Here is a 26,665-nt window from a genome sequence, read left to right as displayed (position 1 = left end):
TATTGCTACTGACCAAACCGGCTTTGTACCGAGCCGAAATAGTCATGATAATTTGATTAAGCTGTCTGCTAATATTCATATGCCGGAGTAGGGGCTCCGATCCATCCTGTCGATAGATGCCATGAAGGCCTTCGACAGGGTAGATTGTAGCTACCTCAGGCCGGCGATGGAAAGGTTTGGGTGGCAGATTTTTGGAATGGGTCAGGGTCCTGTATGTTTTAGATCTTAATAAAAATATCAGATTTAAAAAAAAAGAGAAGTTTTCCAGGTCCTTATACGGCAAGGACTGAAGGTCAAGCCATCCAAGTGTCACCTGTTAAAGCCACAAGTGCACTATCTAGGACCTGTCGTAAGTGCCGATGGTGTCCAACCTGACCCCCAGAAAATAAGTGCTGTGAGGAACTGGCCTACACCCAAGACAGTACGAGACGTCATAAGTTTCCTGGGATTTGCCGGCTACTACCGACTTTTCATCCCTCACTTTGCACAAATTGCTGGCCCCTTGACTGCCTTACTGAGGGGTACTGCCAAGGAAAATTATAATGGGAGGCTCCCGACACAATGGGCTGAAGACCAAGAAACTGCCTTCCGAGCTTTAAAGTACCTTCTTACAGAACCTCCTATCTTGGCCTATCCTGACTACGGTAAGCCGTTCCGCTTATATACTAAGGCCAGTTTCGAAGGACTGGGAGCCGTCTTATCTCACCTCCAAGATGGTAAAGAGAGGGTAATAGCCTACGCCAGCCGTCATCTTCGAGGCGCGGAAATGAACGATGACAACTACAGCTCTTTCAAGTTGGAGCTCTTGGCCCTGGTCTGGGCCATCACTGAAAAATTCAAGGATTATCTGGTGGCCACCCCCTTCACGGTCTATACGGACAACAATCCCTTGGCCCACTTGAACGCTGCTAAGTTGGGGGCTATTGAACAGTGCTGGGTCTCCCGGTTGGCCAATTATAACTTCAGTATTAAGTACTGCAGTGGAAAATCCAATGTCAATGCGGATGCTCTCTCCCGGATGGCCCCAGGTGAAGAACCCCCTGCAGGGGACGAATGGGAAGATGTGGAAATGCCACCCTTCTACCAACGGTTCATGAGCCAGAATGCTCTAACGGCCCAAGAGGGTGACGAACCTGGACCTCTGGAAGTCCCTGAAGACCAATACACGTGGAAGACTCTGCAGGATGAAAACTGGGTCATAGGGGACCTCTTGAATTACTGCCTCCACAAGAAGGTGCCCACTCGACTCCACAAGCAGCAAGGGGACTTTGAACTGAGACAGTTGTGGCGACAGCGAAATCGCCTATTCCTCCATAATTGGCTGCAATACAGAAACTCATTGGACCCGGTGTCTGGAGAACGGGTGCATCAAATTGTAATCCCCAGAAGAGATGCAGCTATGGTCCTGAATGCATATCACGACCAGTCGGGGCATTTTGGAATCCATTAGACAGAGGCCACTATTCACCGAAGATTTTATTGGATAGGAATGCGAGGAGACATCGAAATATGGTGTGCTGAATGCACCACATGCAATCTCATCAGGAACCCCCAAAAAGATGCAAGAGCACCCTTGCACCCCATCCATACTGAGAGGCCAAATCAAATGGTTGCCCTTGACCATGTGAAGCTGACCCCCACTGGATCTGGCTATTGCTATGCCTTGACCATGGTGGAACATTACTCTAAGTGGATGGTTGTTGTTCCTGTCAAGGATCTGACCGCCAAGACGGCAGCATAACTCTTCTACAGCCACTGGATCCAGCCCTTGGGGTGTCCCGAAGCAGTCCTCACTGATCGAGGGACGGCCTTCGAAGCTCAGTTGTTCCAGGAACTCTGCCAGCTGCATGATTGTAAGAAGCTCGGAACGATAGCTTACCATCCTCAAGGAAATGGGCTCTGTGAAAGGATCAACCAGGTGTTTATCCATATGCTCCGAGCAGCTTCTGTCTCGAAACATGAAGAGTGGCCCCGACTACTGCCTGAGTTATTGGAAATCTACAACAACACTACTCATTGTTCTACAGGGTATACCCCCTTCTTTCTCATGATGGGAAGACATGGTCAATTGCCGAAGGACAGAACTTTTGGGCTACAGGCCCCTTTCAATAACTCCCCTCAAGTCTTGCAGGACTGGGTCTCTGAACATCGCAGGAGAATCAAAGAAGCCCGAGACATTGTGGAGAAAAAATGGGCGAAGCCCAGGGCCGACAGCAAAAAAAGTCGGCATGCCTCGGCTTAACCCCTGCAGCTGGGAGACAAAGTTTGGCTCAGGAAATTCCCAAGAACTCATGAGCTGGATTCTCTATGGGAAACAGAACCCTATACTATTACTGCAATTCCTTATCCCGACACAGATGTGTATGAGATACAGAAAAAAGGGTTTGAGCCACAGGTGGTCCACCAAAACCGAATAAAAGTGTGCTTGAAGGAAGACTTACCGGGACCCCCTCCTCCTGCACTTCTCCCTACTTCTCCTCCAGCCAGGCCAGCCAGGGAATATGTACCAGGAGAAGGAATTCATCCCAGTATGGACGTTCCTTTATTCTCTTCTCACCAACCTGTCATGTTTTGGGGTATGCCATGTTCAGCTGCAAGCCAGCTGCCCCTTGTTGCTCCACCTAGCCAGCCTCCACTGGTTGCTCCGCCCAGCCAGCTACCAATAGCTGCTCCATCCAGTCAGCCACCATTGGTTGCTTCCCCCAGCACCAGTCCTGCTCCTGTGGCTACTCCAAGTCCTGCTACACCTTCTCTACCTGACTTCAGAGAATCTCCCAGTCCAACCGAAGATGTTGCTCCTGTGTCCAGCCTTCAAGCTGGTCCCTCGGGGACTGAAGTTTCCGCAGAATCTCTATGTGAAGAGACTCCTGCCAGCCCGGGGGTGATGTTGCGAGAGTCTCAAAGGACTACTCAGGGTGAACTACCCTTAAGGTATTAAGACTAACTTTTAAGCAGTACGTGCACACATAGTACCTCAAATAGCTCACTCAAATGTACTTATCTCAGTCTTCTTCAATACACAAAGTAAAATAAAAATATGTCTCACACTCAAGAAACACTTTAGGAATTGTAGCCTATTGAAATTCTATTCCTGCCACTGTTAGGTACACTAATCTCTCTTTTCTTTATTACGTGTATGAAATGCTCTACCTGGCCAGTAGATGCTTTTGAGTGCTAAAATTAAACACATATTTCTAAAGGTAACCTAGGTAAGGGTATACTGTTGTGTTCTAGAGGTAAGAAGCGTGTAGCCAATAGACCCTGGTGGCTAAACTTATTGGTAGATAGCCTCAGGCAAGCCAATATAACTTTTGTGTACTAACAGGTGACTCATCGTGGCAAAACAAAAGAAAATGTGGTGAGTTTTCAAAAATGTCTAGACAGCTTGAGACTAAATGTATAGAGAGCTCTGTATAAAAATCCAGGGAGCTTGAGACTAAATGTTAGACAGCTTCATCCAATGTCTAGTGAGCTCAACGTCTAGTTAGCCTCATAAATGTATAGAAAGAGCTATAAAAATGTCTAAGGAGCTAGAGACTAAATGTTAGATAGCTTCATAATTGTTTAGTAAGAATACTAGGCAAATTAAAAGAAAATGTTGTCAGGATGTATAGACTCTTTAATAATTCTGTCCTTGTCCTAGTCCCTCTGCCTTAGGGGACAGGCGTCGGGGTCTACTTGTTTTAAGTAAGGGGGTTTGTGGTGTCCTGGCACGTATTTCATACTGTCCCTTGTTTGGGGGGGCCCCAAAGTCACAGTCCCTGTCAGGGTCCGCTTCCCTAGTTATACCCTAGTCACCCCTTAGTAAGTTAACTCCATAAGGACACATGACGTACTGGAACGTCATGTGTCCGCTCCCAATCTATAATAGCGGGTCGGGCCGTGGCTAATAGCGCACGGCATTGATCGCGGTGCCGCGCGCTATTAATCCTTTAGACTCGGCGTTCAAAGTTGAACGCCGCGTCTAAAGTGAAAGTGAAAGTATGCCGGTTAGCTCAGTGGGCTGTTCAGGATAGCCGCGGCGAAATCGCGGCATCCCGAACAGCTTACAGGACAGCAGGAGGCTCCCTACCTGCCTCCTCGCTGTCCGATCGCCGAATGACTGCTCAGTGCCCGAGATCAAGGCATGAGCAGTCAAGCGGCAGAATCATCGATCACTGGTTTCCTATGAGAAACCAGTGATCAATGTAATAGATCAGTGTGTGCAGTGTTATAGGTCCCTATGGGAGCTATAACACTGCAAAAAAAAGTGGGAAAAAAAGTGAATAAAGATCATTTAACCCCTTCCCTATTAAAAGTTTGAATCGCCCCCCTTTTCCCATAAAAAAAAAAACACTGTGTAAATAAAAATAAACATATGTGGTATCGCCGCGTGCGGAAATATCTGAATTATAAAAATATATCGTTAATTAAACCGCATGGTCAATGGTGTACGTGCAAAAAAATTCCAAAATCCAAAATAGTGAATTTTTGGTCACTTTTTATATCATGAAAAAATTAATAAAAAGTGATCAATAAGTCCTATCAATGCAAAAATGGTACCGCTTAAAACTTCAGATCACGGCGCAAAAATTGAGCCCTCATACTGCCCCATATGCGCAAAAATTAAAAAGTTATAGGGGTCAGAAGATGACAATTTTAAACGCATTAATTTTCCTGCATGTACCATATTTATCGGCGTATAACACGCACTTTTAAAACTTACATTTAAGGCAACAAGTCTTCCTGCGTGTTATACGCCGATAAGTCTTCTGGTCCCTGATTTAAAGCGGCCGCAGCAGCGTCTGCTTGTTAAGTATTAACAGCACAACCGTGGCTACTTTAAATCAGTGACCAGCGGTGTCTCCTCCCCGCACTGTCACTTGTTTTCTCCCGCACTATCCACAGGTACTGGTGTGGTGGATAGTGCGGGAGATGCTGATTAAAATGAGCCCTACCTTGTCCGGATCTGCGCTACCTTTTAATCAGCGTCTCCCGCACTATCCACCAGTTCCTGTGGATAGTGCAGGAGAAAACAAGTGAGTTTTACTTTTCATTTTCCCTCCCTCCCCCCTCCCTCATCATTCCCCCTTTCCCTGCTTTTTATAGTTTCGTTTATTTTCCTTACCTGTCTGCGCTTCGGCAGGTCAGGTCAGGCGGAGGGTCTTGCGGGGTCAGTGAAGCAGATGAGTTACGTCCTCTGCCGGCTTCTCTGTGCGGCATCACTTTATTTCCTGTAGTCGCCGCCGAAAAGTGACTCCGTGATGCCGTGCAGAGGAGCCGGGAGAGGACGTAACTCATCTGCTTCACTGACCCCGCAAGACAGCCGAAGCGCAGACAAGTAAGGAAAGGGGAAGAGTGGTCTTCAACCTGTGGACCTCCAGATGTTGCAAAACTACAACTCCCAGCATGCCCTGACAGCAATTGGCTGTCCGGGCATGCTGGGAGTTGTAGTTTTGCAACATCTGGAGGTCCGCAGGTTGAAGACCACTGAATGCCATAGGAGGAACATGATGGGGGAATAATGAGACGGGGAAATGATGAGGGGGGGGGATGAGACAGGGGGAAATGATGAGAGGGAAGAATGATGGGGGATGAGACAGGGGGAAATGATGGGGGGATGAGGGGGGATGAGACAGGGGGAAATGATGAGGGGGGATGATGGGGGGATGAGACGGGGGAAATGATGAGGGGGGGTGATGGGGGGATGAGGCAGGGGGAAATGATGGGGGGATGAGACAGGGGGGAATGATGGGGGGATGAGGGGGGATGAGACAGGGGGAAATGATGGGGGGGTGAGGGGGGATGAGACAGGGGGAAATGATGAGAGGGGGGATGATGGGGGGAAGAGGGGGGAAATGATGAGGGGGGATAAGACAGGGGGAAATGATGAGGGGGGGATGAGACAGGGGGAAATGATGAGACAGGGTGGGGGATGATGAGGGGGGAATGATGAGACATGGGGAGATGATGAGATATGGGGGGTGGCGATGAGAGGGGTAAATGTGGCACAGGAACTGATAAAAGGGAAGGAATGATGTGGCACTGGAGGGGACGGGACCAAACTGAGGTGCAGAAGTAAACGAAGTTGGGGAGATGATGTGGCATTTAGTCCAAGTCATTTATTTTACATTTTATTTTTTTTACTTAAATTTCCCTGTTAAAATGGGGGTGCGTGTTATACACCGATAAATACGGTAGTTATGACTTTTTCCAGAAGTACGACAAAATCAAACCTATATAAGTAGGGTATTATTTTAATCGTATGGACCTACAGAATAAAGATAAGGTGTCATTTTTACCAAAAAATGTACTACGTAGAAACAGAAGCCACCAAAAGTTACAAAACAGCGGGTTTTTTTTCAATTTTGTCTCACAATGATTTTTTTTTCCATTTCGCCGTAGATTTTTGGGCAAAATGACTGACGTAATTAAAAAGTAGAATAGGTGGCGCAAAAAATAAGCCATCATATGGATTTTTAAAGGCAAGGAGGAAAAAACGAAATTGCAAAAACTGAAAAACCCTCGGTCCTTAACCCCTTAAGGACTCAGCCCATTTTGGCCTTAAGGACTCAGACAATTAAATTTTTACGTTTTCATTTTTTCCTCCTCGCCTTCTAAAAATCAGAACTCTTTTATATTTTCATCCACAGACTAGTATGAGGGCTTGTTTTTTGCGCGACCAGTTGTTCTTTGTAATGACATTACTCATTATATCATAAAATGTATGGCGCAACCAAAAAACACTATTTTTGTGGGGAAATTAAAACGAAAAACGCAATTTTGCTAATTTTGGAAGGTTTTGTTTTCACGCCGTACAATTTCTGGTAAAAATGAAGTGTGTTCTTTATTCTGAGAGTTCAATACGGTTAAAATGATACCCATTATTACATACTTTTACATTATTGTTGCGCTTAAAAAAAAATCACAAACTTTTTAACCAAATTAGTACGTTTATAATCCCTTTATTTTGATGACCTCTAACTTTTTTATTTTTCCATATAAGCGGCGGTATGGGGGCTCATTTTTTGCGCCATGATCTGTACTTTTTTTATACCACATTTGCATATAAAAAACTTTTAATACATTTTTTATAATTTTTTTTAATACAATGTATTAAAAAAGTAGGAATTTTGGACTTTTTTTTTTTTTCGTTCACGCCGTTCACCGTACGGGATCATAGACATTTTATTTTAATAGTTCGGACATTTACGCATGCGGCGATACCAAATATGTCTATAAAAAATGTTCTTTACGCTTTTTGGGGGTAAAATAGGAAAAAACTGACGTTTTACTTTTTTATTGGGGGAGGGGATTTTTCACTTTTTTTTTACTTTTACTTTTACATTTTTTTACATTTTTTTTTACACTTGAATAGTCCCCATAGGGGACTATTCATAGCAATACCATGATTGCTAATACTGATCTGTTCTATGTATAGGACATAGAACAGATCAGTATTATCGGTCATCTCCTGCTCTGGTCTGCTCGATCACAGACCAGAGCAGGAGACGCCGGGAGCCGCACGGAGGAAGGAGAGGGGACCTCCGTCCGGCGTTCTGAATGATCGGATCCCCGCAGCAGCGCTGCGGGCGATCCGATCGTTCATTTAAATCACGCACTGCCGCAGATGCCAGGATCTGTATTGATCCCGGCACCTGAGGGGTTAATGGCGGACGCCCGCGAGATCGCGGGCGTCGGCCATTGCCGGCGGGTCCCTGGCTGCGATCAGCAGCCGGGATCAGCCGCGCATGACACGGGCATCGCTCCGATGCCCGCTGTTATGCACAGGACGTAAATGTACGTTCTGGTGCGTTAAGTACCACCTCACCAGGACGTACATTTACGTCCTGCGTCCTTAAGGGGTTAAATAAAATAATTTTTCCAATGTGTTTTTTTTTATGAATTTTCAGGGTTAGTAGTGGAAGCTTGTCTTATTGACTAAATCCATTACTAAGCCAGGGCTTAGCGCTAGCCCCCAAAACAGCTAGCGCTAACCCCCAATTATTACCCCGGTACCCACCGCCACAGGGGTGCCGGGAAGAGCCGGTACCAACAGGCCCGGAGCGTCAAAAATGGTGCTCCTGGGCCTAGGCGGTAACAGGCTGGCGTTATTTAGGCTGGGGAGGGCCAGTAACAATGGTCCCCGCCCACCCTGGTAACGTCAGGCTGTTGCTGTTTGGTTGGTATTGTGCTGAGAATGAAAATACGGGGAACACTATACGTTTTTTTTTTTGTTTTTTTTAAATAGTTGTAGTTCTGTAACATCTGTCCCTTCAGATTTAGCAATTTTCATGAAATTTTTGAAAATTGCTTCTCTACTTTGAAGCCCTCTAATTTTTTTAAAAAAGCAAAAATATGTCCATTTTATGATGCCAACATAAAGTGAACATATTGTACTTGTGAAGAAAAATAAAATTTATTGTGAATATCAATTTTCCTTACAAGTAGAGAGCTTCAAAGTTAGAAAAATGCAAAATTTTCAACATTTTCATTAAATTTGGGGATTTTTCACCAAAAAAGGATGCAAGTAACGCCGAAAATTTACCACCAAAATAAAATAGAATATGTCACGAAAAAACAATCTCAGAATCAGAATATTCGGTAAAAGTTTTTTCGCGTTATTAATTCGTAAAGTGACGGTGGTCAGAATTGCGAAAAAGGGCCCAGTCCTTAAGGTGAAAAAGGGTTGCGTCCTTAAGGGGTTAAGAAACACCTTATTTTCTGTCCGCCAATGCAAAATTCTCTAATAGTGCCCCTCCCGAGACTAGACTCTGGATCCGCCCCTGGTTGTGGTTAAACTTTACTTTCCTGGAAAAGTTTCTGAGTTGCCCATAGCAACCAATCAGATTGCTTCCTTCATTTTTCAGAGGCCTTTTCAAAAATGAAAGAAGCGATCTGATTGGTTGCTATGGGCAACAGCACAACTCTTCATCTGCACTGGTTTTGTTGAATCTCCCCCAGAGAGGAAGATTTATCAAAACCCAAAACCTGTCCAGAGGAAAAGTTTCTGAGTTGCCCATAGCAACCAATCAGATCGCTTCTTTAATTTTTCATAGGCTTTTTCAAGAATAAAAGAAGCAATCTGATTGGTTGCTATGGGCATCTCAGCAGCTTTTCCACTGGTCAGGTTTTGATAAATCTCTCTCTATGGGGGAGATTCATCAAAACCAGTGTAGAGGAAGAGTTATGCAGTTGCCCATAGCAACCAATCAGATTGCTTCTTTCATTTTTTAAAAGACCTCTGAAAAATGAAGGAAACAATCTGATTGGTTGCTTTGGGCAACTCAGAAACTTTTCCAGAAATGGAGGATGCTAACTTTTTGTATCTTATATGGAATTATTCCTATATTCATACATTTTGGAATCATCGATGTTATTGAAAAAAGGTATAACATTAAGATCGAACGAGACCCTTATATGCTTATCCTTGGAGATGTCGGGGAGTCTATATATAAGAAAAGTTTAATTAGACTATTTCCTTATGCAAAGTTACTGTCCGGGCATGCTGGGAGTTGTGGTTTTGCAGCGGTTGGGGGTTCACAGCTTAGAGACCACTGCTATAGAGGGTGCAAATGTATCCGAGCCCTGGAACTCAAATAATGTGAAATATGAGATGATCAAAATGGAGCCCCTGCACTAATTACTTGGGTTCTGGGGTCTGTAAGGTCCATAGTAGAAACATCAGGTTCTGTCCATAGCAGATACTAAATCATGGCAGCTCTAAGAAACAAGCAGTCATCGTGACATCAGACATGTGATGTCATAGACAGCTGGAGTCCTGACATTCCACTGACAGCCGCCCGAGCCTTCATTCTGTAGATTTGTACAGTGCGATTAGCAACTTCTATTTCTTCTTCTTGACTGAGATGGAGCTAAAAGGTTTGGGGTTCGTCCCCCTTCTGTTGGCGTTTTGGTGTGCGGCCTGGCTTGCCACCAGCTACATCGTGACGGTCGTCCTCGGCCATGCCGCCTCGCCACTGATGCACATCAGGTAAGATAAACAAGCACAAGATTCTTATTTCATGGGTTAGGAGTGAGGAAATATCCATAATAACATTGGTTTCTTTTCCTTCACAGTGACGTGGGAAATTTCTTTCCCGAAAACATATTATTGAGAATTGGTTTCATAGGGACATCCATTGGCACTTTGGTACTAACCTTTCTTATTTATAAGTATATGGTTATGCATACTGAAGAGTTCAGGGGTCATCAGGTCCTGATCCAGAGGATCCTGCTCGCCATTGTGTGGGCCTCCTGTTTTGGTACAGCTGTCATGCATGTATTGTCCCCCGAAGAATATCCCAGGATACACTTTGTCAGCACGGTAATTTCCATTACATGTGAAGCCTTATACTACCTTGGGCAGTCCATCCAGATGTATAAATTACCAGGAGCAAACAAAGTCATCCGCCATAGTAGATGCACCTGCTGTGGCCTGACTTTTACCTGCGCAATTTTCTACTTTGGATATAAAACATTACAGGAATTATTCTATGATGATGAAGACTGGGACGAGATCCGTGAAATCACCACCATAATCATGGAGTGGGTGATGCTTCTACTGATCCTGATAAACATCGTGACCTATTATTCCACCATGCAGAGGTTAATGTTAACCGTCTCCAGGAACAGCTGCAAACTCTCTCTTAGAGTAAGAATTGATGACTTCGGGGTGTAGACCACCACGGGGGCCATCAAGTGGACGTCTGGGAGAGATACTGCACAGGACACGGGAAAACCATAAAAAAAATAATATGAGCTGGTAATATTACCTATACAAAAAAAATAAAAAACATTAAAAAAAAATATTAGTGTGTGATGTGTAATACCTACCGTATATACTCGAGTATAAGCCGAGTTTTTCAGCACCATTTTTCTTGCTGAAAACGCCCCCCTCGGCTTATACTCGAGTGATCTCTCCGCCTGTCAATCCCTTTTCAGTGGTCTTCAACCTGCAGACCGCCAGATGTTGTAAAACTACAACTCCCAGCATGCCCAGACAGCCACAGCTGTCTGGGCATGCTGGGTGTTGTAGTTTTGAAACCTCTGGAGGTCCGCAGGTTGAAGACCACTTCGGCCTTCGTCATCATCCAGGCCCCCCCCCCCTCTCTTGTTTTGTACTCACCCCCCCAGTTTGGGTGAGCTGGTCCGGGCCATCTATGTTGCAGGGACCATCCGGTGGGGAGGGATACTCGTTCCGGGCTGTCCATTTTCACCGGAGGGCCCTCTTCATGCGCAACGTCCCTGTGCGTCGTCGTCAAGGCAACATCACTAGGACCAGCTCACCCTAACTTCCTGCCAAGGGGAGGTGAGTACAAAACAAAAAGGCCACAGTGGTCTTCAACCTGCGGACCTCCAGAGGTTTCAAAACTACAACTCCCAGCATGCCCGAACAGCCGATAGATGTCTGGGCATGCTGGGAGTTGTGGTTCTGCAACATCTGGAGGTCCGCAGGTTGAAGACCACTGATGAAGGGATTGACAGGCGGTGATGATGAAAGGGAGGGGGATGATGATTAAGGGGGGATGATGATGAAGGCCGCAATGGTATTCAACCTGCGGACCTCCAGAGGTTTCAAAACTACAACTCCCAGCATGCCCAGACAGCCGATGGCTGTCCGGGCATGCTGGGGGTTGTAGTTTTGCAACATCTAGAGGTCCGCAGGTTGAAAACCACTGATGAAGGGATTGACAGGCGATGATGATGAAGGGGGGGGGGGGGGATGATGACGGGGGTCTGGATGATTACATGGGGGGATGAGGTATTTCCCACCCTAGGCTTATAGTCGAGTCAATAACATATATATATATATATATATATATATATATATATATATATATATATATATATATATATATATATATATTTTTTTTTTTTTTTTTTTTGGGGGGGGGGGGGGGAATTAGGGGCCTTGGCTTATATTCGGGTCGGCTTATACTCCAGTATATACGTTAGAAAACCAGAATCATTATAACCTCCCTCTGCATTACCCTGTTTATTATTTTCCAAGCAAGCACTTTGTTCTAATTCGTCCACTCTCTGGCGTGCTCCTTGTATAAGGGGTTTGGGATACACTTTTTGTTTAAAACGATCCTCCAGGTTATCGAGTTGTTGCCGGCATTTTTGTGTGGAAGAACAATTCCTCCGGATTCTTTTCATTTGACCGAATGGAATGTTCTTCTTCCATTGTTTCCGATGGCAACTGTTAAAGTCGAGGTAGTTCCTTAAAATAGGTGGCAGTATGCAAACAGCCATCCGGAATATAGATATTTAAATCCAGGAACTCAAATTTTTGGGGGGACTGATGCAGCTCTGCCTTTGGCAATCTCTGGCTCTGCCATAGCGCTTTTTTTGAAGGGGCGTGTCGGCTGCCGCTTCGTCTGGTGGTCAACACGCGCTATCTGGCCAGCGAGCCAGGGCCCCGTACAGGAGATCGCGGGGGCCCCCAGCGGTCGGACCCCTCGCAATCTGAAACTTATCCCCTACCCTTGGGATAGGGGATGTTTTTCAGCACTGGACTACTCCTTTAACCCCTTCATGATCCAGCCCATTTTCACCTTCAGGACCTGGGCATTTTTTGAAAATCTGACCACTGTCACTTTAAACATTAATAACTCTGGAATGCTTTTACTTATCATTCTGATTCCGAGATTGTTTTTTCGTGACATATTCTACTTTATGTTATTGGTAAAATTTCACTGATATTTTCATCCTTTCTTGGTAAAAAATCTAAAAATTTCATGAAAATTTTGAAAATTTAGCATTTTTCTAACTTTGAAAGTCTCTGCTTGAAAGGAAAATGGATATTCCAAATAAATTACATATTGATTCACATATACAATATGTCTACTTTGTGTCTGCATAAAAAAATTGACAAGTTTTTACTTTTGGAAAACATCAGAGGGCTTCAAAGTTCCGCAGCAATTTTCCAATTTTTCTCAAGATTTTCAAAATCGTAATTTTTCAGGGCCCAGTTCAGGTTGGAAGTGGATTTTAAGGGTCTTCATATTAGAAATACCCCATAAATGACCCCATTATAAAAACTGCACCCCCCCCCCCCCCCAAAGTATTCCAAATGACATTCAGTAAGTGTTTTAACCCTTTAGGTGTTTCACAGGAATAGCAGCAAAGTGAAGGAGAAAATTCTAAATCTTCATTTTTTACACATTTTCTTGTAGACCCAATTTTTGAATTTTTACAAGGGGTAAAAGGAGAGAAATCACCCTAAAATTTGTAACCCAATTTCTTTCTCATATGTGTATGTAAAGTGTTCGGCGGGTGCAGTAGAGGGCTCAGAAGGGAAGGAGCGACAATGGGATTTTGGAGAGTGAGTTTTTCTGAAAGGGTTTTTGGGGGGCATGTCCCATTTAGGAAGCCCCTATGGTGCCAGAACAGGGGACCCCCCCCCCACATGTGACCCCATTTTGGAAACAATACTCCTCATAGAATTTAATAAGGGGTGCAGTGAGCATTTACACCCCATTGGCGTTTGACAGATATTTGAAACAGTGGACTGTGCAAATCAAGAATTTTATTTTTCATTTTCACAGACCACTGTTCCAAAAATCTGTCAGACACCAGTGGGGTGTAAATGCTCACTGTACCCCTTATTACATTCCGTGAAGGGTGTAGTTTCCAAAATGGGGTCACATATGGATATTTATTGTTTTGCGTTTGTCAGAACTGCTGTAACAATCAGCCACCCCTGTGCAAATCGCCTCAAATGTACATGGCACACTCTCCCTTCTGGGCCTTGCTGTGCGCCCCCAGAGCACTTTGCGCCCACATATGGGGTATCTCCGTACTCAGGAGAAATTGTGTTACAAATTTAGAGGGTCTTTTTTTCCCTTTTACCTCTTGTGAAAATGAAAAGTATAGGGCAACACCAGCATGTCAGTGTAAAAAATTCATTTTTTTACACTAACATGCTGGTGTAGACCCCAACTTCACCTTTTCATAAGGGGTTAAAGAAGAAAAAGCCCCCCAAAATTTGTAAGGCAATTTCTCCCGAGTACGGCGATACCCCATATGTGTCCCAAAACTGTTGCCCTGAAATACGACAGGGCTCCAAAGTGAGAGAGCGCCATGCGCATTTGAGGCCTGAATTAGGGATTTGCATAGGGGTGGACATAGGGGTATTCTATGCCAATGATTCCCAAACAGGGTGCCTCCAGCTGTTGCAAAACTCCCAGCATGCCTGACCAGTCAATGGCTGTCCGGCAATACTGGGAGTTATTATTTTGCAACAGCTGGAGGCTCCGTTTTGGAACCAGTAGCGTACCAGACGTTTTTCATTTTTTGGGGGGAGGGGGGCTGTGTAGGGGTTTGTGTATATGTAGTGTTTTTTACTTTTTATTTTAGGTTAGTGTCAGTGTAGTGTAGTGTTTTTAGGGTACAGTCACATGGGCAGAGGTTCACAGCAAGTTTGCCGCTGGAAGTTTGAGCTGCAGCGCAAAATTTGCGCCATCTCAAACTTGCAGCACTCACTGTAAACCTCCGCCCATGTGAGTGTACCCTGTACATTCACATTGGGGGGAGGGGGCAAACATCCAGCTGTTGCAAACTCCGAGCATGCCCTTTGGCTGTCCGTGCATGCTGGGAGTTGTAGTTTTGCAACAGCTGGAGGAACACTGGTTTGGAAACACTAAGTTAAGTAATAAACTTTCAAGTGTTTTGCAACCAAACTTAGTGTTTCCAAACCAGTGTGCCCCCAGCTGTTGCAAAACTACAACTCCCAGCATGCATGGTCTGTCAGTGCATGCTGGGAGTTATAGTTTTGCAACAATTGCAACAGCTGGAGGCACTGAGGTAGGAAACGGACAATGTTTCCCAACTAGTGTGCCTCCAGTTGTTGCAAAACTACAACTCCCAGCATGCCCAGACTGCCAAGGCATGCTGGAAGTTGTAGTTCGGCAATATCTGAAGGATCAGATGTTGCCGAACTACAACTTCCAGCATGCTTGGGCAGTCTGGGCATGCTGGGAGTTGTAGTTTTGCAACATCTGGAGGTCCACAGTTTGGAGACCACTGTATAATGGTCTCCAATCTGTGCTCTTCCAGATGTTAGAGAACTACAACTCCCAGCATGCCTGGACAGACTGAGCATGCTGAGATTTGTAGTTTTGCAACATCTGGAAGAGCACAGATTGGAGACCATTATACAGTGGTCTCCAAACTGAGGACCTCCAGATGTTGCATAACTACAACTCCCAGCATGCCCAGAAAGCCAAAGGCTGTCTGGGCATGCTGGGAGTTGCAGTTTTGAAACTCTCAGAGGCAGCAGTGAGATCGCTTTACGGCGATCTCACTGCTGCCAATGAAGATGCCGCACTGCTGCCGGAAACTCACCTCCGGGACGCAGCGCAGCCGGGACCGCACGGAGGACGCCGGGACCGCTCGGGACACCGCTCAGACGGGTAAGTGACGCCGGGGGACAGGTCAGGGACACTTAGCAGAGCGGTGTGTGTCCTGATCCCCGTGATCGGGACTCACACACCGCGCTGCTAAGTATTTTCATAGCGAAACGCTGCTATCAGCTAGTCAGATTTGACCAGCTGATAGCAGCGATCGCTGGGGGGGGGGGGGGGGTGGGGGGATGAAACCCCCCGTGGTCACATGGTAAAATGGTTGGTTATCAGTGATAGCCACCATCTTTCCGGGCGCTGCGGGATGCCGCGAGTAGCGGCAGTAATGTCCATGACGTACCTGTATGTCATGGGTCGGGAACACCTTGCCACCCATGACGTACAGGTATGTCATAGGTCGGGAAGGGGTTAAAGGGGTACTCCGGTGAAAACCTTTTTTCTTTTAAATCAACTGGTGGCAGAAAGTTAAACATATTTGTAAATTACTTCTATTAAAAAATCTTAATCCTTCCTGTACTTATTAGCTGCTGAATGCTACAGAGGAAATTATTTTCTTTTTGGAATGCTCTCTGATGACATCACAACCACAGTTCTCTCTGCTGACAATATTATAATAATAATAACTCTTTATTTATTGTTGTCCTTAGTGGTATTTGAACCCAAGTCACCAACACTGCAAGGCAGCAGTGCTAACCACTGAGCCACCATGCTGCCCTTAGCAAACATCTGCTATGCACGGTTGCTAAAATGAACAGAGATGTCAGCAGAGAGCACTGTGGTCGTGATGTCATCAGTGTTCCAAAAAGAAAGGAATTTCCTCTGTAGCATTCAGCAGCTAATAAGTACTGGAAGTAGGGATCGACCGATTATCGGTATGGCCGATATCATCGGCCGATAATCATGATTTGGGGCATACCGCTATACCATACCCCTCCCCCACCCTTCAAGTCAATAAAAAAAATTAAACTTACCCGTAATGGGGGTGGTCTGGGCCATCCATCCTTCCTGTAGTGTCCAGCGGCATTCCGGGTGGAGGGTGAACCGGTCCGGGCTGTCCTTCTCCGGGGGTCATCTTCTCCACTCCGGGCAGGCTCCGGCCTAGTACGCTGCATAGACGCCGCTACGCCGTGACGTCAGGTGTGTCGCTGCGCACGGGCTTCACTGCACAGCGGCGTCTATGCTGCGTTACTATGCCGGAGCCTGCCCGGAGTGGAGAAGATGACCCCCGGAGAAGGACAGCCCGGACCGGTTCACCCTCCACCCGGAATGCCGCCGGACACTACAGGAAGGAAGGAAGGATGGCCCGGACCACCCTGACAGACAGGGGGAGAGAAGCGGGTGGTGGCGGCGGCCTATGGCACCGCAAAAGCCACTGCAGTGCATTGAGTTAGAGCGCCCTCTTTAAATCAATGATCTGCAGCGGTGTCGCGGGGGGATAAATAGCCGATAACTTACACCGGAATATCGGTATAAGTTATCGGCTATCGGTCCTAACCTGCACCGATTATCGGTATCGGCCCTAAAAAAACGATATCGGTCGATCCCTAACTGGAAGGATTAAGATTTTTTAATAGAAGTAATTTACAAATATAAAAACAAAAGGAAAAAGAAAAAGGAAAAATAATTTACAAATATGTTTAACTTTCTGCCACCTGTTGATTTAAAAGAGAAAAGGTTTTCACCGGAGTACCCCTTTAAACTAGATCTCAGCCCCGAGGATTCAGGATCAGGAGGAGGAGCTAGCTCTCACTTCCTCCCATCATGCTCTCACACCATATCTTTATTCTGTGATGCTACAATCATTTTTATATATATTTCCATATTACAGAAAAAGTTCTTTATATAATGCCCGGCCTATTCCCACAATGACAGCCATTGGTTTTATATACTGTATATTTATGATACGTATTTTCTATATAGGTGATTGGATATGTTCTTTATATTTCACATTATATGTGGTTGTGATAGATACATTGAATATGTTCCTATAGTCAGATATCACCCCTGGTCATGTAGAGGTGGTACAATCCACCTGTATGATGGGGGATGGAGAAGATGGGACATCTAAGAAGCGCCCCATTAAGGAGGAGCTGATGTCTCACGTCCTCTATAAATGGCTGACATGTAATTATATAACTTGTATGACTAAGGTCCAGATGTAGGACAGAAACCCGTCATGTGTGTCTACATTGTCTGTGCACCGAGGTGAAAGTCTGCAAATAAAAGCTCCGTTCTGCAAGAATCTGCGCTGGACATCCTTTCTTCTATAGTATGAATTAGTGTATTGTATTATTTAAAGGGGTCCTCCGGGGATTACACATCTTATCCCCTATCCAAAGCCTTGGAGTTTTCTGTACGCTCAGCAGTTGTGGTTCTTGTTTACAAGTTTCCTGGTTATAATTCTGGTAAAGTTCACACTCAGTTCATAATGAAGGAACATAGACAAGATGGTGGACTATAGACAACATGGTGATGATATACAAAATGGCGTATAATCATATAAAGGTTTATTATAAAAGGTTATATAGAAATGTATAACAAGCTGACTTCCCTCACAGGCATGCTGGGAGTTGAAGTTTTGCAACATCTGGAGGGCCGCCAGTTTGAGACCCCTGCAGTATATGATACATATAAATGTCAGATATCCTATGTACATGGTGAATATATAGATGTGTTATCTGCGTCATTTATTGCTCGGAATTGGCTTCTCCCCTGTGTGAGTTCTTTCATGTTTAACAAGATCTGATTTCTGAATAAAATATTTTCCACATTCTAAACACAGAAATGGCTTCACCCCTGTGTGAGTTTTTTGATGATGAACAAGACCTGATTTGTCAGTAAAACATTTTCCACATTCTGAACATAAAAATGGCTTCTCTCCTGTGTGAGTTTTTTGATGATAAACAAGACTTGATCTCCCAGTGAAACATTTTCCACATGCTGAACATAAAAATGGCTTCTCACCTGTGTGAGTTCTTTGATGATTAACAAGACTTGATTTCATAGAATAACATTTTCCACATTCTGAACATGGAAATGACTTATCTCCAGTGTGAGTTATCTGATGTCTAACAAGATTTGATTTACAAGTAAAGCATTTTCCACATTCTGAACATGAAAATGGCTTCTCCCCTGTGTGAGTTCTCTGATGTTCAACACGATATGATTTTTTAGTAAAACATTTTCCACATTCTGAACATGAAAATGGCTTCTCTCCTGTGTGAGTTCTTTGATGTGTAACAAGACTTGATTTCTCAGTAAAACATTTTCCACATTCTAAACATGAAAATAGCTTCTCTCCTATGTGAGTTTTTTGATGATAAACAAGACTTGATTTCTCAGTAATTTGTGAACACGGAAAAAGCTTCTCCCCTGTGTGAGTTTTTTGATGTTGAACAAGATTTGATTTGTCAGTAAAACACTTTCTACATTCTGAACATGAAAATGGTTTCACCCCTGTGTGAGTTCTTTGATGTACAGCAAGATGCGATTGCTGAGTAAAACATTTTCCACATTCTGAGCATGAAAATGGTTTCTCCCCTGTGTGAGTTCTTTGATGTACAACAAGATATGATTTATTAGTAAAACATTTCTCACATTCTGAACATGAAAATAGCTTCTCCCCTGTGTGAGTTCTTTGATGTTGAACAAGATTTGTTTTCGCAGGAAAACATTTCCCACATTCTGAACATGAAAATGGCTTCTCTCTTGTGTGAGTTCTTTGATGTGTAACAAGACTTGATTTAAAAGGAAAACATTTCCCACATTCTGAGCATGAATATGGTTTCTTTCCTGTATGAGCTCGTTGATGTCCAACACCCCTTCTATGACTTTTATTTTGCTGAACATCCTGTGATGACTGAGAAGACAGGACCTGTATATAAGGATGAGATGACAGATCTTGGCTGTGAAGGGCTGAGGGTGTATCTGGGATAATGGAATGTTCTTCATATGTATCTTGTGTGATATCATCATCTGCTTTATAATCTGAAGATATAAGATTCTCCTCTGATCTCCTGCTACAAGAATCTGCAGAGAATAACACAGATTTTATTATCAGTATTAACCCCTTAACAACTCAGGAGATTTAAGCTTTCCTCTAAGAGCCAAAACACTTATTTTGCCATAACTTATTTTGCGGCGCCGATCCTTCATTCACGGTGCGGTACAATTATTTCTCAGGTGAATACGATCACAATACTCAGTTTGCATAGTTTTTGTTACACTTTACTACTTTGTAACCCCTTAAAGGGGCACTCCACTGCTCCAGTGTTCAAAACATTTTGTTATGAACGCTGGGCTTGGGCTGCAGGTGTAGTGATGTCACAGTCACACCCCATCAATGTAAGTCTATTGGAGGGGGCAAGCTGCGGGGGGGGGGGGGGGGGAATGTGGGCGGGGGGCGGTGATGTCTGACATCACGAATGCTGGGATTCAAAGAATGGTGGGAGTGGCAGTTACCAACTACAACACCCAGCATGCCCTCATACAGCCTATACCTCTGCAGCAGACCCAAAACTGCGACTACCAGCATGTTGCACCATTACTTTTACTATACTAGTATATGGTGAAACATGCTGGGAGTAGTTTTGGGTTGGATCAGCTGCAGAGCCATAGGCCGTATCAGGGCATGCTGGGTGATGTAGTAAATACTTCAACTCCCAGCATTCCTTGACACAGCCTCTGGCTTTGCAGCCGACCCGAAACTACAACTCCCAGCATGTTGTACCAGGACCTATACTACTATATAGTGCAGCATGCTGGGAGTTGTAGTTTTACAACAGGCAGAGAGCCTTAGGTTTCGGATCACTAATTTATAGCATAAAAAGTAGTAAATAAAATATTTAAAAAAAAAATAGAAACAAATGTGAAATAGCCCCTCCCCTAATAAAAGTTTGATTACACCCCCCCCCCCCCCCCCCACTTTTTCCATTTTTGGAATAAAATAATGTAAACAAAAATAAATTAACATATTTGGTGTAAATATCCGAACTATTATAATATAATGTTGTTAATTAAACCGCACAGTGAATGGCGCAAATGTAAAAAATAGTAGAAAAAAAAGTATAAAAAGCGAAACAAAAGAACAATCTATACAAAAACTCCAAATCACGGTGCAAATAAAAACGATCCCTCATACAGGAAAATAAAGTGTTATGGGGGGGGGCAGAAATATTACAGAAAAATTACAAAAAGTTATAATACAATAATAATATAATCCAATAACACAAAACCTATATATATTGGGTATCGATGTCATTGTTTGGACACAATATAGATGACGTCATTTGTACCGAAAAGTGCTCTGCATAAGAATGGAAGACACAAATGATGTATTCTTTTGTTTTTGATCTATCTACTTACCACCAGTACCTACCTACACCATCTACCTACCAATGCTATCTACCTACCGCCATTATCTGCCTTTATACTGACATTATCTACACTATTTAGGGCACTGAGGGTAGGAAAGAATTGGGAAATGTGCTGGAAACGTGCGGTGCCTAACTTGTTTCTCCGGCAGATTCTGTGGGGACAAAGAGGAAAGAGAACGACTTCAGGAAGACGCCCCCTGTGATTCACTACATGTAACTGCACTGTAATCACTTATATGGTCTGCAGTGCCTGTGTAGAGTCGGGGGCACTGTATGGGGGGATATTAGTCTGTGTACAGGGGTTTTATTCAGTATCAGTATGGCAGTATTATCCCGTCACTATATGGTGGTAATGGTGGTGGTCATGATGTGGTGCAATTATTTATCCCTTTTATTCCTTTATCACCACAAAATCCTGATGTCCCGATCAGCTGAGAGGACGGTGGGAGGGTCCTTACCTGCCTCCTCGCCGTCTGATCAGTGTTCTATTACTCCAAGACTGAAGCAGCAGAGCACTGATAACAATGATCAATGTTATGGCATAGCACTGATCAGTATATACAATCAGAAGATTACATGTAATAGTCCCCTATGGGGGCTAAAAAAAAGTGTAAAAAAAAGATGTTAAATTAATAAATGTGAATAAGCCCCTCCCCTAATAAAAAAGTTTGAAAAGTTTTTTAAAGTAGTAAAATAAAATAAAACCTATATACTTTGGGTATCCTTGTAACCGTCTTGACCTACAGAATAAAGATAAGGTGTTATTTTTACCGAAAAGCTCACTGCGTAAAAACGGAAGCCCTAAAAAGTGGCAAATTGGCGATTTTTTATTTTATTTCACCCCACAAACAATTTTTTTTGTTTCGCCGCAGATTATGTTATAAAATAATTGCTGTCCTTGACATCAATCATTTTACCCAAAAATCTATGGCGAAAACAAGAAAAAAAATATTTGTGGGACAAAATAAAAAAACGAAACAATGCAATTTTGCATGGGAGGTGAGGGGGGCATGGGAGGTGAGGGAGGGCATGAAAGGCGAGGTGACAATCTGACAGAAGGCCTCCTCAAGGGGTCCCAAAATGGTGGTCTCTCTCTCTCTCTCTCGGAACCTAGTGTAAATTAGGATAATGAAAGACAAAAGCTCCTCGAGATCTCTGACCACAATCTCATCTTGTATAATATGGGAGAGTCCAGAAGAGAACGTGTCCACCAGCGCTTCCTTATCCCAGCACACTTCTGCTGCTACAATACACAACTCTATTGAATTCTTGGCCACAGTTCTCGTCCCCTGTTACATGGACATGAGCTGCTCTGCCGCAGAGGGAGAACGGACAGGGGGATTAAAAGGGTACTCCACTGCCCCAGCGGTCAGAACATTTAGTTCCAAACGCTGGGTGAGGGCTGCGGGGGTCATGGTGTCATACCGTGCCCCCTCAGTGCAAGTCTATAGGAGTGGGCGTGATGGCCTCGTACACACAGGGATATTTCTTGTCCATATTCCAGCTGTAGTATCACATTAGTTTACATTTTGGGTGAATAGAAGAATATACAGCAAGAGACAGGACAGAGAGATTAAAGAATTCTACACAATTACTACAGTCTCTATATTAAGTGGTTACTACTCACCTGGGTGGTTACTTGTAGGAATGTCCTCCTTATACTGCTCATCACTGCTCACATCTGTCTCTTCTTCCTTCATATCAGTAGCATTAATATTATCCAGATCTTTTCCTGTCAGAATGTCCTCTTTATACTGCTCATCACCGCTCACATCTGTTTTTTCTTCTTCCTTTATGTCTGTAGCATTAATATAGATCAGATCTTTCCCTGCAGGAATGTCCTCATTATACTGCTCATCACCGCTCACATCTGTCTCTTCTTCTTCCTTTATGTCTGTAGCATTAATATAGATCATATCTTTCCCTGTAGGAATGTCCTCCTTATACTGCTCATCACCGCTCATATCTGTCTCTTGTTCTTCCTTTATGCCTGTAGTATAAATATTGATCAGATATTTCCCTGCAGTAATATCCTCCTTATGCTGCTCATCACCGCTCACATCTGTCTCTTCTTCTTCCTTTATGTCTGTAGCATTAATATAGATGAGATCATGCTCTGTAGAAATGTCCTCCTTATACTGCTCATCACTGCTCACATCTGTCTCTTCTTCTTCCTTTATGTCTGTAGCATTAATATAGCTCAGATCTTTCCCTGTAGTAATATCCTCCATATTCTGTTCATCAAGATGACGGGGACACCTCTCTGGTGCTGTTCTCTTACTGGATCTGACTGTAGGGAACACATACAGAGACTGAATTCATTCTTTACATACAAATAATGAGAGGACGTGTGTATATAGTCATGTCTATTACCTGGTGATGTGAGGGGCTGCTGATCCTCCATCATGACCTGATCCTTGTACTGATCCTTGTGTCCTTCTACATACTCCCACTCCTCCATGGAGAAATAGACCGCCACGTCCTGACACCTTATAGGAACCTGTATTGTGAATAAACATTTAATTCTATACAATTCCAGGATGTTATATGGAGACATTTGAGGGGATATTCCTGCACATGATTTATCTTCTTGCTCTCGGATGATGAGGTGAATACTTGTCGGGGCAGATCCTCTATATTATGGTCACATGTCCCCAACTGACCGCAAGTCTGATGATCCAGCTGTCAGTTCAGGTCATTATACCCAAAGTGCCCGTCCCATGGAGTGTAAGGAGTTAAGTGATATTTCATAGTATCACTGCTCCCCTCCCCCGGGACTATATAGATGGCTACTTACTGTCTGGCCCCTAAGGGTAGAATTGGCAGTGCTGTGCGCCACTTAAAGGGAACCAATCATCAGATTTTACCCTATATAATGCTTGGCAAAGCGTTATATAGGGTAAAATCTTTATTTTCACCATTCCCGGGGGATGCTCCTGCCCCCAGGGATGGTGAAGATATGAAGTTATAAACTAGTCACCACCGCCGCCGTAAGTAGTCACTTGGGCGGGGAGCTCTTCTCACCTACTCCCGTTCTTCGGCCGGGAGCGACGCCCCCTCCACTTGATTGACGGGCCGCGTCATCACTCAGCTCCGTCTGTTCAGTGAGCGGAACGATGACTGGGCCCGTCAATCAAGCGGAAGGGGCGTCGCTGCCGGCGGAAGAACGGGAGTAGGGGAGAAGACCTCCCCGCCCAAGTGACTACTTACGGCGGCGGCGGTGACTAGTTTATAACTTCATATCTTCACCATCCCTGGGGGCAGGAGCATCCCCCGGGAATGGCGAAAATAAAGATTTTACCCTATATAACGCTTTGCAGAGCGTTATATAGGGTAAAATCTGATGATTGGTTCCCTTTAACCCTAGCTAGACTGGTTGATGTTATCCCAGCGAGTAGAAGGGACAATAAGCAGCTATCTGTATAGTGTGTGGCCCCAGAAATGTTAAGTGTCAATGCATGACCACCATTTAACTCCTTCATGGCTGACTGGACAGGAGGTATATAATGTATAGCCATGGGCCCAGCTCCGGAGCAGGAGATGCATCAAATCTGGAATATCTTCTGCTCTTGTGCAGGAAACCCCTTTCAGAGCAGGGACTCCTGTCATTAAAGTGATAAGATTTGGAGGGGAGGGAGGCTGCTGCCAGTCTATGAAGCACAGTCAGGAGTTCAGCACGATTCATAGCCCCTAGGACCTACCTGCTATCAGCATCTGGGACTCATTGCTAATGCCGGACATCACCAATGCCAAAAATCTATTTCCGGTAGCTCAGTGGAGCTGATAAGGACACCCACAGTGAAATAGCGGGGTCCCGGTCAGCTGAGAGAACGGGTGGAGGTCCCTAACCTCGCTCCACGCTGTCTGAACGACGCTCCAATCCTGCAGGCAGCCTCAGCATCACAACATTGATCAGTGTATGTAATCTATAGATTCCATGTAATAGTCTACTACAGGGACTAAAAAACTGGGAATAAGGTAAAGAGAACATTAACTTAATGTGAATAAGCCCCTCCCCTAATAAACGTTTAAGTCTTCCCCATTTACCATTTTATTTCTCTTAAATGAAATAATGTAAATAAAAATAAATCTAAACATATGTGTAACCGCACGGTCAATGGCGTAAACGTAAAAAAATACAACTTCATGGTCCAGAAAAAACTTCTTAAAAAGAGATCAAAGAGTCTCATCAAAACTAAAGTGTTTCCGATAAAAATTACAGATCACGGCGCAAAAAATGACTTTCATACATCCCCGTATACGGAATAATAAGAGAGTTATAGGGGACAAGGTAGGACAATCTGATACAGACTCATTATTGTACAAAAAGTTAGAATTTTTTTATATTTTAAAAGTGTTAAAATAAAACCTATATAAATCATTTATCATTGTAATCGTTTGGACCTACAGAATAAAGAGAATTATTACCGTAATGTGCACTGCGTCCAAACAGAAGACCCCAGATTTTTTAAATTGCTTTTATTTTCTTTTTCACCCCACAAATAATATTATTTTGTCCCTTGTTGTAGATTTTGCAGTAAAATGAGTGATGTCATTACAAAGTACAAATCAGGGGTGAAAAAAACAACAACAGCAACAAGAAGCCTCATATGGATTTGTAAAGAGGAAATTACAATCATTATGGCTATTAGAAGGCGAGGAGGAAAAAATAAAATAACACAAAAATGAGAAATCGCTGTGTCCTTAAGGGGTTAAAACTCAAACCTACCGGGTCCTGAAGGGGTTAATAGAACAAAAACCATCAGACAGCCTCCACATGTGACCACACACATACCTCCACCTGCAGACTGTACGGGAGCCGCTTATAGGACCTGCGATTATGTCACCGTCATGTGATCAGTCACATGGAGGAGGAGGAGTCACATGATCAGGGGCTGCTGCTCTAGGCTCATCTGCTCAGTGTATGCAGGACTCTGCTGTCACATGACCATTGTCACAGGTCCTTCAATCACAATCTCTTCTATCCTGCACTGCTGAGCTCCGCCCACTCCTGTCACATGATCCTACCCACAGGTCCTTCAGCCACAGTCACATCTATACTGCTAAACTTCGCCCCCAAATGTACTGGTCACATGATTGTGACATCATCACAGGTCCTACACCTTCAGCATGTAGCAGATACGGAGCAGGTCCTGGTGGGGCAGTCACTGCTGTTGTGTGTGAAGATCTCTCAGAGCAGCAGCCCCTGATCATGTGACTCCTCCTCCTCCTCCATGTGACTGATCACATGACGGTGACATCATCGCAGGTCCTGTAAGCACACGGCTCCTCTACAGATACAGGTAGGTGTGTGCGGTCACCATCAGATCAGGATTATTGGGGATGCTTATTATTAACCATTAAGGACACGATGTATATTTACATTCTGCGCCCCATATGGGACTTTGAGGTGAGCTCAGGAGCTATAAGCAGCCAGGACTCACCACTAATGACGCTCATCACCATTAACCCTTTAGATTCCATGATCAGCCACTTCTTCCATACAGGACTATGTAAGCATCAGGTTTTTTAAGTTTCTCCCGCGCCCCTATTATTACTTAAGACAGTGTTTCCAAACCAGCGTGCCTCCAGCTGTTGTAAAACTACAACTCCCAGCATGCCCTGACAGCCAAATGCTGTAACAGCTGGAGGCACCCTGCTTGGGAAACACTGACTCCGGTGGTGGCCCAGACCCTGTGTGTGTAACGGTATATGATGCTCGGCCTCTGCTGCAGGTAATAGCAGGTTCTTCCGGGGGGACATATCACAATTCACATAAAATCCTGATGTAATTGTGATGTATATTGTGCCCCCTAGTGGACACTTTTCAGTATTCTTCATTGGACAATGTCATATTGATCCCTCTATTCTTCTCCCTGCTCTGATGAAGACGTTCTGAATACACCGCAGCCTCAGAGATTAGGAGAAATGGATTCACAACGT

The 26,665-nt window shown here is 44.2% G+C and overlaps 1 protein-coding gene and 1 long non-coding RNA gene across 2 annotated transcripts; both read right to left on the bottom strand.

Moving 5' to 3' along the window:
* Positions 1-17,969: 17,969 nt before the first annotated feature.
* Positions 17,970-22,957, bottom strand: LOC130338149 (oocyte zinc finger protein XlCOF22-like). Its single transcript, XM_056553975.1, has 2 exons — positions 22,350-22,957; positions 17,970-19,376 (listed from the first exon to the last, which is right to left on the bottom strand). The coding sequence occupies exons 1-2, from the start codon at positions 22,951-22,953 to the stop codon at positions 18,031-18,033; spliced, it is 1,950 nt and encodes a 649-aa protein (XP_056409950.1). The 5' UTR covers positions 22,954-22,957; the 3' UTR covers positions 17,970-18,030.
* An 11-nt stretch (positions 22,958-22,968) lies between these two features.
* LOC130338148 (uncharacterized) lies at positions 22,969-25,531 on the bottom strand. Its single transcript, XR_008878902.1, has 3 exons — positions 25,452-25,531; positions 23,096-23,222; positions 22,969-23,012 (listed from the first exon to the last, which is right to left on the bottom strand). It is a non-coding gene; the product is annotated as an uncharacterized LOC130338148 (long non-coding RNA).
* Positions 25,532-26,665: the final 1,134 nt, after the last annotated feature.

The sequence above is a fragment of the Hyla sarda genome, unplaced genomic scaffold, assembly GCF_029499605.1.
Source record: "Hyla sarda isolate aHylSar1 unplaced genomic scaffold, aHylSar1.hap1 scaffold_514, whole genome shotgun sequence".
Taxonomy (NCBI): Eukaryota; Metazoa; Chordata; class Amphibia; order Anura; family Hylidae; genus Hyla; species Hyla sarda.
Note: the sequence above shows the minus strand (reverse complement) of the source record. Positions and strands in the feature narration are given on the sequence as shown.